Source organism: Thamnophis sirtalis, unplaced genomic scaffold (genome assembly GCF_051295495.1).
Source record: "Thamnophis sirtalis isolate CommonGarterSnake01/CBP01778 unplaced genomic scaffold, rThaSir2_p1.2 scaffold_7, whole genome shotgun sequence".
NCBI lineage: Eukaryota > Metazoa > Chordata > Lepidosauria > Squamata > Natricidae > Thamnophis > Thamnophis sirtalis.
Window position 1 is genome coordinate 53,724,142 of NW_028261387.1, and position 15,546 is coordinate 53,739,687.

At 35.1% G+C, this 15,546-nt stretch overlaps 1 protein-coding gene across 5 annotated transcripts in view; it reads left to right on the forward strand.

Annotated features, from left to right (window-relative positions):
- The window catches only part of SRGAP2 (SLIT-ROBO Rho GTPase activating protein 2), a 205,821-nt gene that overhangs the window by 104,322 nt on the left and 85,953 nt on the right, over positions 1-15,546 (forward strand). For all 5 annotated transcript variants that reach the window (XM_087720076.1, XM_087720078.1, XM_087720077.1 and 2 more), the window contains exon 5: positions 5,374-5,436. In XM_087720076.1, the coding sequence (XP_087576202.1) occupies positions 5,374-5,436 (63 nt within the window). The remainder of the gene's footprint in view (positions 1-5,373; positions 5,437-15,546) is intronic.

Genomic DNA, 15,546 nt, shown 5'->3' on the forward strand with positions numbered 1-15,546 from the left:
TATTTGTTAACTTTGTATTTTCTGAAATTACCCTATAATGTGTTCTGTTGTTCCCTCCCTTTGTTTTAGTTGTTGCAAGTTGGAGGAGACTTAGGCAAGGAATTCATTATGCAATCTCCATATCCTCTTTGAGCATCACATTTTCATTCTTTGTCATCTAATGATTAAATAGCTTTAATCTCTTGTTTATGGAAAACAGATCTCTCAGCAGTCATACTAGCTGTAGAAACTTTTCATTGCAGTGAACTGAATATTCAGTTCTCCATTAACGAGCATATTTTATAGTCAATGAATTCCAAAAAATTAACAGAATTGTAGAGTCAAGTATTTTTCTTTTTTCTGCTCTATATCTCATGGTAGTCATTTTTGTTAAATGACCCAAATATTCCAGATTTGCAAAATGCATTTCATAAATTTTAAATTTCTGTTGCTTCTATCTTCTGCTTAATTTCTTTTAAAAAAACATTGAAAATGTTTTAAAATTTTACTTATAGTGATTGATCCAATCTCCTCTCTTTCCAGTTCTAAAGTATCTTTTAAATATTGTATGGTTGTATTTTGTCTTGTTTTGATGTAATCATTATTTTCAGTCTCCTTTCTAACAATCCATATCATAGGACTGTGATGGTAAACCCATAGCACACAAAGCCTTTTCTGCTGGCAAGCAAGCTGTCACTCCAGCTCAGCTTGGCCGGCATGTGCGCGTAATTCCCAGCTGGTTTTCGGGTCTCTGCTGTGCATGCACAGGGGCAGGGCACATGTGGGAGATGCACAAGCATTTGGGGGGAGGGACACATGGACAGGGGTCACATATGAGGGGGTTTGCACATGCATGTGGGAAGGTTGTGCTCATTCATGGGGGATGGGCACACAGAGGGGTCACACGTACATTGCATTATTTGGGGGGGGGGTTGTGTGTCCGTGCGCTTTCGGCATTCAGCGCTGAAAAGATTATAGGAATTGCTTTTTTATATTTTTGGCCACATTTGAGCTCATGGTTATTAATCTATTTAGCACTTTCCCTGGATTTCTTTTCTGGGGGTGGGTAATAGCATTTTTTATTTAGCTTTTGATTCTAATATCTTTCCCTGCCTTGATTTTCCCTCCATTATAATATTTTAAGGAAGAGTCCCACTTTTTTTAAGGGGAAAGGAGTAAGAGTTGGGCCTTACCAGGTTTCACATGGTCAATAATTGTCTCTTTGTCCTCATAATCAGGGATTCATCCAGGAAACATCTTTATAATATACCTAGTTTCCTTCTCTGGCATGCTTTTAGATGGCTATTTATATTTTTTAAAGATGTAATATCCTGTAAATCAAAATCTACGTTCTGACTTCTACACAGTGCTGTATAGTAGTAACCTTGGATGACTTTTATACTTGGTGATTGTGGATTGTGCTTTGGTGTAGGTAAAAATTTGGTTTTCCACAGGTCTCCCTTACTTTAAGCAACATAAAGTTTCATGCTTCTTTGTAAAGCACAATACAAATTTCCATAGGGAACCAGGACCAAAGCAGTAAGTCACACTCCATTCAGCAGGCTGCTGAAATAAACAGGGATAACGCATGTTACATCCCTTCTCAGAACTGTTGTTAGGAGGAAAGGAAACATCTGCTTGCATTAATTGTTCTTTTATTGGTTTCATTGTCTTCCCAGTGTCATTTATTCAATGGTGGGGTTGCATCATTGTGCAAGTATTATAAACTATTCAGTAAATATAAAGAGATTTCTCTTGGTCTGATACTGCTACTTTTGTGCTTTAGAAAGCGAAAACATTGTTTCAGAATAGTAAAAGCCCTGTCTGCTCGCTGATGTGTACCCATTAGTGTACTGCATATATGTGTATATACATCTGCATCATTTTCTATTAGGTGAACAGACAATTAGGTGCAAATAAGCCAAAGATTGCTAAAAATCAGAGTATTAGATTTCATATGAAAACAGAAGATATGTACCTAGAGTTTATTCAATCCCCTCTCCCCCCCCCCACACACACACAGACATAGAACAGATTATGGAAATAGTAAGTAACAAGGGAAATATATAATTCTAGTCTGTTTATAAGGTCTGGTTGTTGTAGACCTAATGATTTCAGATGCAATTGTTATTTTGGTTTGTTGCATAGTTAACCAGATGCTTAGTCTGAATTTGACATTGTTAGCAACCTAACAAATCCTTCCCAAGACCCTTATAGGCAGATGTTGTTGGATGGTGTTAAAAAGTATTGTCCCAGGATATAAGGTCGAAATAAAGATGACTTTTGTGATTGACTGGTGATGATTTTGTCAATGCCAGTAGTGTTCAAATGCTACTCCAGATGTTTTGGCACCCAAGGCACCTGTTACTATTGCTACTATTTTTGCTTTCTTTTGCCACAGTCATTCTATTTGCAGATCTTTGAATTTTTGTGATTACCCCGCCCCCCCCCTTCTTTCTCTTCTCTTCTGCTTTCTCCAGGTAGTGCCACACTCATTGTCCAAACTTTTCTGTTTTCTTATCGTTAAGTCTGGAGTATTATGTAGCCTTGTCTTTGAATTCTAAAGACCCAGAACAACTTTAGCTTTATTTCTATCACTTTATCTATTTTGGGATCCCACCATTCTTGCTTGCAGGCAAATGGCATTTCTTGCAGATCTTTCAATGCACCTTTGTTAATACTTTATCATGCCAGTGTTTGTCGTCAATCTCTGTGATCTTGCAACAACTAACTGATCTTCTTGCAGCAGCTAACTAGGTGGTCCCATGTTTCTTCAGCTTATTTGCAGAGGCGGCATTTGTTGTCTGTTGCTGTCTTCTCAATGCTGGCTTTGTGCGCATTTGTTTTTAATGCTTGGCTTTGTGCAGCCAGAATTAGTCCTTCTGTCTGTTTCATCAGCTTCCCTCTTCTTAGCCACTACTAGGTCTTGTAATCTGATTTTCCTGCTACTTTTTAAAGATAACTAGCCATGCAATCAATATTTGCCTTGCCATGTCTCTTTTCTATTCTTCACTTGGTCTAAATATTATTATTATTAGATTTTATATGGTGCTTTATTGTGTTTTACTGCAGTGTCTGCATTGCTGTTCCTCTTATTCACAGTTTAGACTCGCTTGGGGTTAAAACAGTTTGTACATTTCGTAAATAAACATCTTCAGGCTTAATGTGTCCCTATATTTAGCTTTTTATGTAGAAGGAAAGTTCTGAATAGGTTTTAGTAATGTTGATTATGAATGCATTGCTGCTGCTATAAAAATTTGGAAAGATGTGTTCTTATATTTAAACAGTTCTGAGGGTAGATTTTTTTTCACCAATTACCACAAATAAAGAATAGTTTATTAATACCTGATTAAGTTGAAAAATCATTCTTAAAGTACATTTCAGGCAGATCTGTTTTATAGTCAGTGTAAAAATTCCATGTAAAATCCATATTGGAGAGAATTTTCTTTGATTAATTTATTATATTAATGATTCTTACTAAAGCAAACATATGCATGAGTCATGATGCCTTGGATTTAACATGGCAGTTCAGAAATCCAGGCTCTCCTAACTATGGAATGTTGTATATTTGTACAACCCTAACTATATTATGATTGTTTGCTGATAAAAATAGATGACAGTATTGTGAAGTGAAGACAATGACACATCTGAGTCTTGGAAGGCGTGCTGAGAGTTGACTGTGTATGAATATGAAGTACACTGGGTGGGGTTTCTTTTGTGTTGTATCTTGGCATTGAAACTGAAGTCTAAAGTCAGGCAAAGTAGCAGGTCTTGTAAACTGCACAATGTACATTCAGCAAGGATTCTTCTCCAGGTTCTAATAGACATAATCAGGGGAGTTTAGAGTTAGAAATGTCTCTACCAGTATTAATTGAGCCACAGGGAAAAAATATAATTTATCATTGGGTGTTTTCTCTCTCTCATATGTAAAGCAATGTTTGTAAAAACAGGGGAAACATTTAAATTTGTTCCTTGTCAGTCTCATAATCTTGAATGGAATGCCTTTTTTCTTTGATAGAGTTGCTGCTAACTAGTGGAACAAGTCTGGGTAACAATAGGGAATGTGGGACCCCAGGGTGCTGACATTAACCTAAACCACCTTCCCTAATCCTTTTAAAGTATAGATTTCAGATCCCAGTACTAGCCGTTCTTGTTTGAGAACTCTGCACCCATACATATAAAGCATGCTCAAATTTTTAACTGCTGGAGTGATTTCATATTGTGAATTCCACTCATATTTAACTGAAGCCTTTTTTTCTGGTATCACCCATAGCAGGACTACATAACCAGATAGGTTTTGGTTTAAATGGTGTCAATTTCACCTCATTATAACCCCCTTTTATTGCAAAGTGAAGAGTTGATATGCACTGATTCATAAGTTGATGATTGATGGTTGAATGGATGCCCAACTTATGACAGCACCTAAATTACCTATCTGATCTCAAACAGGTGGGACTATACTAGGACATTTCAGAAGAATAAGCTAGATTGGGAAATAGTAAAACCATTCTGGAAGAAGGCAATGGAATACTAATAATGTTCCAGAAGAACATTTCTCTTATAAAATGTTTTTATTTTACTTAGCTGGGTTGATAAACTTACTTTATTGCAAAACAGAGTGAAAAATTTGCATTTAGAATTAGCCATGCATCCTTCAAAGTTAGGTTTTTAAAATGTATATAATCAATGCTTATAGAGCAAAGGTTTATAAATTTCAGACTCTGAACTGTTTGCTCACAGCAGTATAAGTGTCACCCCATCTGGGCAATCTCCTTTGGCCAAATCAAGTAATAAAACTGCTTATTGTTAGAGCTCTAAGTGAAAGAGGACTCTAGAAGATATGTGAATGTATTCTAATATGCGTGTTCTTACTGTGTGACTGATAGAAGGAAAATATGTTCCTAGCTTTGGGGCTCCTATTTATTCTGTAAAGTTATGACTTACCGGGACTGTCTTATGCTAAAATATACCTAGAATTACAGAGGCACCACTAATATTTTTAGAGCATATAAGGTTGCTTCAGATTAGTTGATAGCTGTGAAGGTCACTACATTCTCTAGATGCACATTACTCGGTTCCACCATCTCCTTTCTTCCTTCTTGGTAAAATTCATTTACCATGGTTGAACATTCAAGAAACAGTAGAATTAGTTTTCTGTAGAAATGATTGCTTTCCTTTGCCAAAATCATATCAATATTTGACTGGCTTTGGGCACAGCCCATTTCACTTTATTAAAAAAACATTTCTTTCATTTGAGTATAATAGGAGCTAACTGACTGTGCTAATTTGAATAGCAGCTAATTGTGTCTGAGATATTTGTATGCATTGTAACATGCATGCATCCACCATACCATTTTTTCCAACTAACTTTCTGTTGTTCCTTTTGCATTGCAGAGTAAAGAAGTTGGACAGCAGCTCCAAGAAGACCTGATGAAAGTTCTGAATGAGCTCTACACGGTAAATCCAGTTTGCTCCCCCCTCCTTTTTAGACAGTAGTGGCAAATTAAAAAGTTTACCTTCCTCTGTGTGCTGCAAAATTATTATTTTTTTCTTCTATTGTTTCATTTTAATTCTTTGGTTTCATCCCTGTTGCCTTTGCTGCTGTTGTGGGATTATTTTCTACATTGAGTGAACATTGGTGAGTGTTTAGTTAAATCACTGGGCTCTTCGTTGGATGATAGTATCAGCTTTGAGGTCCGTTTTGGCTGCAAATGGACCAAACACAATGGGTTCTTTCATCCCAAATGTAGGAATGCATGAAGCACAAGCTTTGTTATGCAATACACTTTTATCTAATTTATTATTTGCATTAGATGCTTGTATAACATTTTTTAAATTTGGATTTTTAGAAGATTGGTAGCAGTAGGTTTTGATTTAGCAAACCACATGCTATATTATCTATAGCTTGGCCCTGGTCCCCAGGGAAGAAAGTTAAGAGAGTCTGTGGAAACCCAGCCTTTTGTCAACTGAGTACAAATGAATATTCAGAAATGCTACAGCCTTAAAATGCTAGTACAAAGCCAGTAAAAAGATGGCTTGTTTTTACTGAGCATGACTACTGCATCATAAATAAAGAGAAGGATTACAAGTTAACACGAGTGTTGTGTTGTTTTTAATTCTCAGAGTAACATTTTGGATCATATTATCTTTATTTTTCAAAGATGCTGTTTACTATTTGATAAGTAGGTTTGAATGAAGCACCAAAGGAAATAGCAAGGGAAACTATATGAAGTGACATGAAACATTAGTTTATTTATTTTGCTAATTAAAATAATACATTGCTGCATAAAAACATTCCACAACATTCTACTTGCTTCCCATTGCTGTCCTGTTGTGCCCTTCCTCTGATGTCTGAAATGTCAGATCTAATATGATCTTTGCATGCTCCACATATCAGCCACATTACCTACCCATCATCTACACACACACACACACACACACACACACACACACACACACACACACACACATATTGTTGGTTCATTGAGCAAACTTCTCTTTTCCTGCTAGTTGTTTAAAATTACCCTCCCGTGAGGTAATAATTAAGGTAAGATTCTAATCGTTTTGTTCAATTTTCAGCTAGCTTTCCTCATGCTGATTGGAAATTATGATGGCTTATTTCCATCCTTTCTAGAGATCACTAGATTGAGGAAAGCAGTTTTTACATGTTCTACTTATTTTCAGTTGTGAAGACTTCCTTTTCTGTAATTGCGATAACACAAACACCAAGGAAGAATCTGATTGGCACAAAAGTAGGCATGTGCTTATAAAAATTCTGGCCATTTCTTCTTTCATGCATAAATGGGAAATATTTAATATTTACTAAACCTGTTTCAGGTTTATTAAACTTAGCAACTGAGAGCATATTACTTCTATTTTTAAATTTGGGCCCTTTGAATGTTTTCTTTGAGGCTTTTCCCCAAACACCAGACGGTTTCTGGATTTGGTTTGGTCAGCTAGGGTGATTGCGTTGGCAAATACTTTTCTCCACACCCTGTTGCCACATGAAAAGATGTTTCATAGAAACTCTTGAGGCAAAAGCAACGAGACCCTGAAATGAAGTAGAACTAGTAATCATGATGGCCTAGATATAGGCTGATTTTGCAATTTTGTCTAATTTATATAAATCAGCAAATAACACAGGGATAAAGGTTGTATCTTATTATAGGCAAATGTTGGAAACTGTCTTCTGGCAACTACAAAGCCTAAAACATTTATATGGTGTTTCTTATTATTAAACTGAATTCCAGCTGCAGATGTTCAGGATTTTGAACATACAACTGGTATGGTGACATTGCAGAAATGTTCTAAAATGAATTGAGGGTGTGCCTTGTTTCTGGCTTTTAACCTTGCTTTTTGAAAAAAAAGGAGCCCTAATAATATTCCTATAGGAAGGATTTCATTGAAGGAATGTAATTACTTGAGTGCAGTGTAGCATAACTGCAAGGAATTTAAGAATATTGATTTGTATCTTCCCTTTATGAATCTATATAGATACACTACATAATTAGTGGCTACTAAGCATATCACCTAGCCATTTTGACTGCCAGATACTTTTACATGAGAGTAAGTAATGCTATTGAACTTCTGGGGAAAAGCTATGCCAATTATTAAAAATAATAGTAAATTGGGGCAGGGGATTGACAAATGTTCATAGTGTATCTAGGGCAGAGATAACTTTACAATAAAGCTGCCAGCGTAAGTACATTTGAAGGATGGGAGAAAGAAACCTTGAGTTAAACCTCTGAAGATATAGAAGTCAATTACATTTTCCAGTGAGTATCTGGAAATTTGTACTTTCAGAGTTGCAAGTTTCTGTTAATGTAGCAATACAATAAAGTAGAATTAGTTCATGTAGACATATTTCCTGTCTGATTTACCTAAGAAGGCTAACATCAGTCTTACAAGTCTGAAAGTACAAACTTCCCATTGCCATTTTTAACTGCTTGATCCATTAGGGTAGGCCCTTCGTAAGTTTCTTTCTCTGACCACTAAGCCACTGGGGGCTTATGTCTCTCTTGTTTCCTAGGCAGCATCTCTTTACCTCTTTCCACAAAGTCATCCACACATTCCATTACAAATGATCTTTAAAAAGAAATCCAGATTTGTATGGTGAAAAAATAATGACCCTTGATCAAATAGAATGCTTCACTTAGTTGTTGCCTTTTGGGAATAGGAAGATTAATTCTAAAATGAGTTGAAACAACGAAGAAGGTATGGTACAGATTTATTAACCTGGATAAGAATAGCTTTAATTCATTCATTCTCTATTTATTGATTAGCTATATATACTTACCACCTTATGCAGCATAACTCTGGCCAACGAAATACAGGTAGTGCTTGGTTAATAACCAGTCATTCATAAATTTGAACATTTGAAATTTGAATGAGTGATACTTATGATAGATCCGATTAGTTGTGGCTTTTGTAGCATCTCCACAGTCACAGGATCATCATTTGTGACCTTCATTGCTGACTTTCGACAAGCAAATGGGGAAGCCTGCAAGAGGTTGCAAGTGGTGACCACATGACATCTTACTCAGTGGCATTGTGTGATTTATTTAATAACAGTAATCAGAAATGCCAGAACTCCCATCTCTAAATGGTGCAGTCAAATGATACTCTACCATACAACCACATTGCTTAGCTATGGAAATTCCATTCCCAATTACCATCATTAGCTGAGAACTATCTGAACAAAAATAACAAAACTACAGAATTAACAAAATTGTACAAAAATAACAAAATTCAAAAAAATAAAACCATTTCACACAACCAAGTTGCAAATCTACACATGCTGGGCTCAACTCTCATTCTCATGCTAAACCTGTGAGAAGGCGTTGAGTGTTAACCACATTCTGGAAGGTGAGAAGGATAGAGTAGTAAGAAATTGAATAATTAAAGGTATTTGCCAGTTTGGTCAAAGAAAAAAATACTTGTTTTTTGGTTTATATAGTGTACACTGATAGAAATAATGTATATATTTGAAATCCATTCCAGGATTGTTTTTTACTTTTTAGCTTTGCACAAAATACTCATTTCACATTCTCTGCCTTTCTAGGTTAGCAAATGTAGCCCAAGCCAAAATAAACTACTACTGTCATATGTATGTTACGAGTATACATTTATCCTCTGTATTAATTCACTAGACTTTTACATTTAACATCCTTCTGATAAAGTAGACATTATCCTACAAAATCTTAAAATAATTAATCAATTATGAAAATGTCATGATTTTTGGAATTATTGTTAATATTATCCTGATGATCAATTCAATCTTTATTACGGTCACAGAGCAGCAGTCTTGGTGATCAATACTAGAAAAATATACCAGTTACAAATTCAGGAAACAGATAACTCTGAGTGACCATTTTTTTAAGAAGGTCCTATAGGCAGGAAGAATATTGATACATCCATCTACTTGATGGATTTGGAAACATTTGCAATATCCTCATTTATCTATCTAAATTTTAACAACAAATTAAAATTGGGTTAAAACTACATGAATTTACTTTTCTAATAGTAAGATTAATTTATCTTGAATTCCATCAGTTTCTTTCTTAAGCAATTTCTCTAAATCGGCACAATCTGTGGTTTTCTAGGTGTTGCTGGATTACGCCTCACAGCATCAATTAGCAATGATTATGCTGATTTGTGTTAGGAATTAAGATTAGGTAAGATCTACATTGCTGATTCTTGTGGTATGAGAGCAAGAAAAAAAATGGAACAGACAGAATGTATATCTCATTCTACCAATCAATCTCTGGCTTATTTACAAGGGATGAGCAAGGATTTCTGAGTACCACTTTTAATCTGCCAGAGAAGCAAAATAAGATTAACCCATCTACAGAAGCATGTCCTAAATTGATCTGAGCAACTTTTCAAGTTTTCTGGATTTTTAGGAGTTGAAGATGACACATTGCACAGACAGCTTTTTTTTAAAAAAAAAAATCTCTAATTAAAAATCATACTAAAGTAAGTTGCATAAGCAGTTTTGGGTTTTTTTTTAGCCTTAGTTGGCAAGCAAACTAATTGCACTGCATTCCTTCATGAATTACTCCTTCCTTTTCAAACCTTGGTTGATTAGCAATTTTAAACAGCCAGGAAATATTTTTTTGCTGTATTGAAGACAGCACAAAACAAATCTAAGCCTGCATATTTTAAGATTATGATGTGAATTTGATTTATGTGTGCCTTGTTCTATTTCTAAGTCTATCTATTTCCTAAATTAAGAGTTAAGAGGTTACAGAGTTCTGTGTCAATTTTCTCTCAATCAGGTTAGCAGCTAGTTTCTCTCAGCTGTAAGATCTTAGATTGTCATTCCTTCAAGTCCATAGGAGACCATTTGTCTTCAGTAGATTTTCTCCCATTCAGATTCCCAGTGTTCAGTTGATTTTTTGTAATTGATAAACGCTTTTGGGAAATATAAAGAATTATATGTTTCCTCTTTTCAGTGTTTTGCGTTATCACTCTCAATTATACATCAAAGGCATTTATGTTTAAAGCAGGGAGAAGACTGAAATCTGTTACTCTTATGCAGTACATGAGAAGATTATACAAAATAATTTTTAATTCTTTAGAAGTTTCTTTACAGTCAGTCCATTAAACTTTGTTAGGCGAGTTCTTATTGATTAAGACTTTAGCTTTGATTTGAAAAAATGAGTCACAGACCTCCCTCTCCCACCCCCCACCCCCAAATGGTATCCCGCAATTCCTATAATGATTTTAGTTTTTTCTTGGTAGTTGAAGGCTGCATCTATTAAATCTTCTTCTCTTCTGGCTTAACTTCTTTCTGATATGAAAGATATAAGCTAATTCAGAAAATCCTTGGTAACGTTCTGCTGCGTTGATGCTTATGCCTGCTACTGCAAAGGTGAAAATAACATCATTTAAATGTTGTGTATATTCTTCCCAGATACTGTTGAAATAATAATGTTGTTCAGATTTATTTCAGATACTTTTTCCCCAGTATGGAAGAATTTTGCCCATTTGTCAAATTAATAGAGCTCCATTTCAGATGAAAAACATTCTTTAAAAATTGGGACAGTCCTTGAATTAATAAAGCTTGTTTTCTCTTTGAAGATTTCCAAGAAAGGCATTTGCTAATAGTCCTTACTTTAGTCTAAAGTAGACAAGTATTTTGCCTTACTTAACTGTTCTAGTTGATCATTTTTTCTTATCATAAAGTACCATTAAAAATTGGTTAAAATATCTTAAGTCTGCACAAATAATTACTTTTCTATTTGACTTAGGAAAAATCATTATAGCTATATTCACTGAATTCGCAGTATGAACGTTCAATAAAACTTAACTCTAGCATATTTTGCATTACTTTCTTCAGTGTATCTCTAACTCTTTCTAGAATAGATGTTTCTGCTTTATTATGTTTTCATCTCTGGTAGCATTTTTGTGTTCTCCTAATATAGCAGTACCTGGGTTGATTATAAATATTACTCAACATGACTTATTCTAAGAGTGGTTCTAAAGTCTGCTTTTTGTTGCAAAGATAAGATATGTGTCTCTTCATACTTTCTGTTCATCTGGTAAATAGCTATATATTTGTTTTGCTAGATCTTTGAATCTATATATTCCTAATGAAGCAATCTACTTTCTTAAAATTTTATAAGCTAGATGGTTTTTCCATTTCCAAGTCTATTTTGTGATTTATGGATTCCATTTTTTGATCATCATAAATGAGCTTTGCCACCTAGCTTAAGCTTGCATTCTTGACTAGGCAACAAAAATAACACTTTTCCTTCCCCCTCTTGAGAGCCTTATATGATATCAGTCTCATTGTGCAGGTGTTCCTAAAATAATGCCACTGAGTTTTCTGGCCTTTTTTTTTCTTTGTGTGACACATAATCATAATCTTTGATCCTGGAAGTTTGATCCAGGACTGCTCTTAGTTTTTCCCATGTAGCAAGTCAAAAGGACTGAATCCCCTAAATGCCAACGGCACTTCGCTATAGGCAAATAATATATAAGGAAATAAAGCCAATTTGGTGTAGTGGTGATGACATTAGGCTTGAAACCAGGAAACTTGTTTTGTTCTCTGTTACAAAAATACCTGAGTTATCTTGGACCAGTCACTTTCTGTCTAGAAAGGAGAAAGTGGAAAGCCACTTATGAAAAACTTGCCAAGAAAATTTGTCCAGGCAGTCTCTGAGAATCAGACATGACTGAACAGAAGGGAAAAAAATATACAAGGAAGCAGTCCATTCCAAAATGTTGGTATCATTTCATGCATCCTTCTTTAACATGTTTTCAAGAGCCTTCTGCAGATAATCCTTCTGTCTGAATGTCATACTGAGAATGTCTTACTTCCAATATCTCCGAATCTGTGTACAAATTCTTAGCAGTTATTTTCTTGAAATACCAACAAAGTGATTAATCTGGTCTTACATCAGGCCTTACATCAGGCCTGAACAGTCTTTGAAGCACAAAGTCTGAAGTGGTACAGTATTGCAAAGTAAGCAGGGCTGTGTCATGGTCAGAGGGAAGTTTTTCTGTGTTGTCTTCTTTAGAAAGGGAGATGATCAGGTTCCTATTTTGTAAACAGTATTAAGTATAGGATAATTAATTTTTTAAAAGATGAGTTTTGTTTTCTTTATTCAGTTGGGCTATTCAAAACAAAGTCCTTTGCTCATTCCTATGTGTGTGCCTTTCACCGTAGGCCCCTGTAGGTAGGTGTGAGAGTTCTAATTAAAAGAGAGAGGGAGAAAGACAAGGCAGGACCTGACAAAATAGATGCTCATCTAACATCTTAATATAATCCCTTCATGGGAATAGTGTGTGGTATTCATAATAACACCTAGACTCCAGGACTGAATCCTTATGTAATTGCTTTGACCCTGGACTGTCAATCTGGGCAGAAAGATATGAATCGACAATGTTGACAAATCTTTAAATATCTGAAACCATTAAAACTGGGATTTACATGGTTTTGATGCCTTGTGCCAGATGTTTTTCACTAGAAGTAATGAGAATGGGGTACATGGAAAGAATACCTCTCCTTCCTGTTTAAGGCAATTCCAAATGTCACCTTTAATTCTGTTCACTGATAATTTTTCAGAATTACCACATACATAAATTATGCTTCCTTTAATAATGAGTGGGTTAGCATTTTTAACTGTTACTTCTTCCTGTAACTAAGGAGTGTTGCTTTAATTGCTCCAGAAGGAGTAACAAAGTGAGAGCATATATTCCACCTAACAAAAATTACGGTCAAGTTCAAATTGAGGTGAAAGATGACTCGGGGGGCTTAATGCTTGAAAACTGGAAGGATTTGAGGCCAGAGTTGGCTTGCAGCAGGATTTTACAATTGGAACATACATCTCTTCTCTGTTTGAGAACACATTTACAAAGCAGTTATTATTGGTTATTAATATTTCATGAAAGTCTGTGATGTAATTGGAAGACTGCATATCATTTTTTAAAATCAGTTTTTACATTTTATTATACCATCAAGCTCCTTGATCAGAATCTGTGAGAAAGAGAGGATAAACTTGATTTTCAGTAAATAAACCTCTATTATCTGTCTGTCTGTCGTCTTTCTTTCTTTCTTTCTTTCTTTCTTTCTTTCTTTCTTTCTTTCTTTCTTTCTTTCAAAAGTTATTTTAAACCTATATAAATGATGTGTTAATTAACCTAAGGAGATAAATTGGAGATTCTTAAATTTTTTGATATTTGATCCTTGCCCAGTTCAAAAGGTTACCGAATGGACCAAAATGCAAAGAAGGGCAGGAATCAAAATGTGTGGTTCAACTATTAGAGCTCACTTATTTGTAACAAACTCCAGTGAGAAAGGGAAAAGTCAGTATTGATCCAAAACAATGGAGGGACTGTAGAGGAACAAAAAGAAAGGCTGCTTGTTAGCAGAGTCAGCCTCTGCTGTCTATGTTGCCTTTTGTATTGCAGAGCAGGATTAGCACTGGTGGAGCATGGACTGCCATGCAGTCAGTTAAAAAGTGGTCTCTCTTCTACTAATTGCTTTTTAAAGTAAATATATCAACTTCCTGGGGTAAACAAAGGGATACTATTTAATGACCCTTTTCTCCTCATCCTACATAAAAATTTCAGCTGGAAAAAAATGGTACTTCTTTCTTAGCTGTTCCTCTCTCTTTCCTACTTTCATCCGGCCTTTTGTAGTCTTGTGCTAATAGGGTGTATCACTTCATGCAGTGGAAGTTAAAATCGTTGGAGCTCTGTTGTATGGACTACAATGGAAATTTGCACTATGCAAAATGACCAAAGTTGATGTCCTTAGCTACACCAGTCCAATAGGCAGACTCTCCAATCCGATTGGCCTGGTTAAATGGCAGGGCCTGTAATAGAATTTTTAGATAAATAATCTTGAACCCAAGTAGAGTTTCCCACGTTCTGGAGCTCTGCTAAAGCTGAAACCTTAACTTTGTCATTCAAACAAATATAAGAAAAACTCCTAAGAATTTTGGACATAATGTATTGAGGAACAATAAGAAATAAGCTGAAAGGACTGAAATTTACGTTATGTTATACTTTAAAAAAGAATTTTATAAAATGGTACAGGCTCTCGACAAATTATTTAGAATGTATAAAAAGTGTTTTATGTTGGAAATGAGGAAAATGTGAAAGATCAGTTTATCATGGCTGGTGGGGTTCAAATATACAGAGTTAAAAATAAAGAATTTTAAAGATTCATATTCATTTGAAAGCACGATTTTTCTTATTAGAAGTAATGGCTAAACAATTAGAAAAGCATTATGGAAAGCTGTTTTTATATATGATAACTGCTGGAAGATTATTTCATACACAAAAATGGAAAGAATCTGAAATACCCACAATGGAGGAACAGCTGGTGAAGATGACGCAATTAGCAAAGATGCAAAGTTGACTTGCCTGACTAGAGAATGGACAAAACCCACATTTATTAATGACTAGAAACCTCTTATGGATTTTTTGCTAAAAAATGAAAACAAGGAGCTTGTGATTTATGGGTTGATGATTTAAAAAGATAGATTTATAGACAGAAGATTGCTATAACTTTAGAAAGAGAGGGTAAAATATAAATGTACTTCTAATTGTTTTCACTATCAAAAGTTGTTTCTTTATAACTTTTATTTTCTTTCCTTCTCTATTTCTTCACACTTTTTCATTTATTATTGTTGTTTTTTCTTTCAAAATTGGTATTGTTCTTATTCATTTAAAATGTTCTTTAATAAAATTTATTTGTTAATAAGAAGAAAGAAAAACTCCCAGAAAACCTTGACCAACAGAATTAGGAGGAAGTAGAGGAGGCCCTGGTTTAGCCATCAGAATCACATGAGAGTTTTAAAATGTTCAATACCTTTGCTGATCCTTTTGAATTCTATAGGTGATTCTTGTAACCATTCTTCCAGCAATCATTCAAAGTTACAATGGTGCTGAATGAACTTTGGTTACGACTGGTCCTTGAGAATTCAAGCCATCCCATAACCCCCATGATCACATGATCTGGTACTTGGCCGCACTTAAGACCAGTTGCAGTACCCATGATCAAATTTGCTGGGGTAAGTCTTCCCCACCCACATACACTCCTTTAGCCCCTCT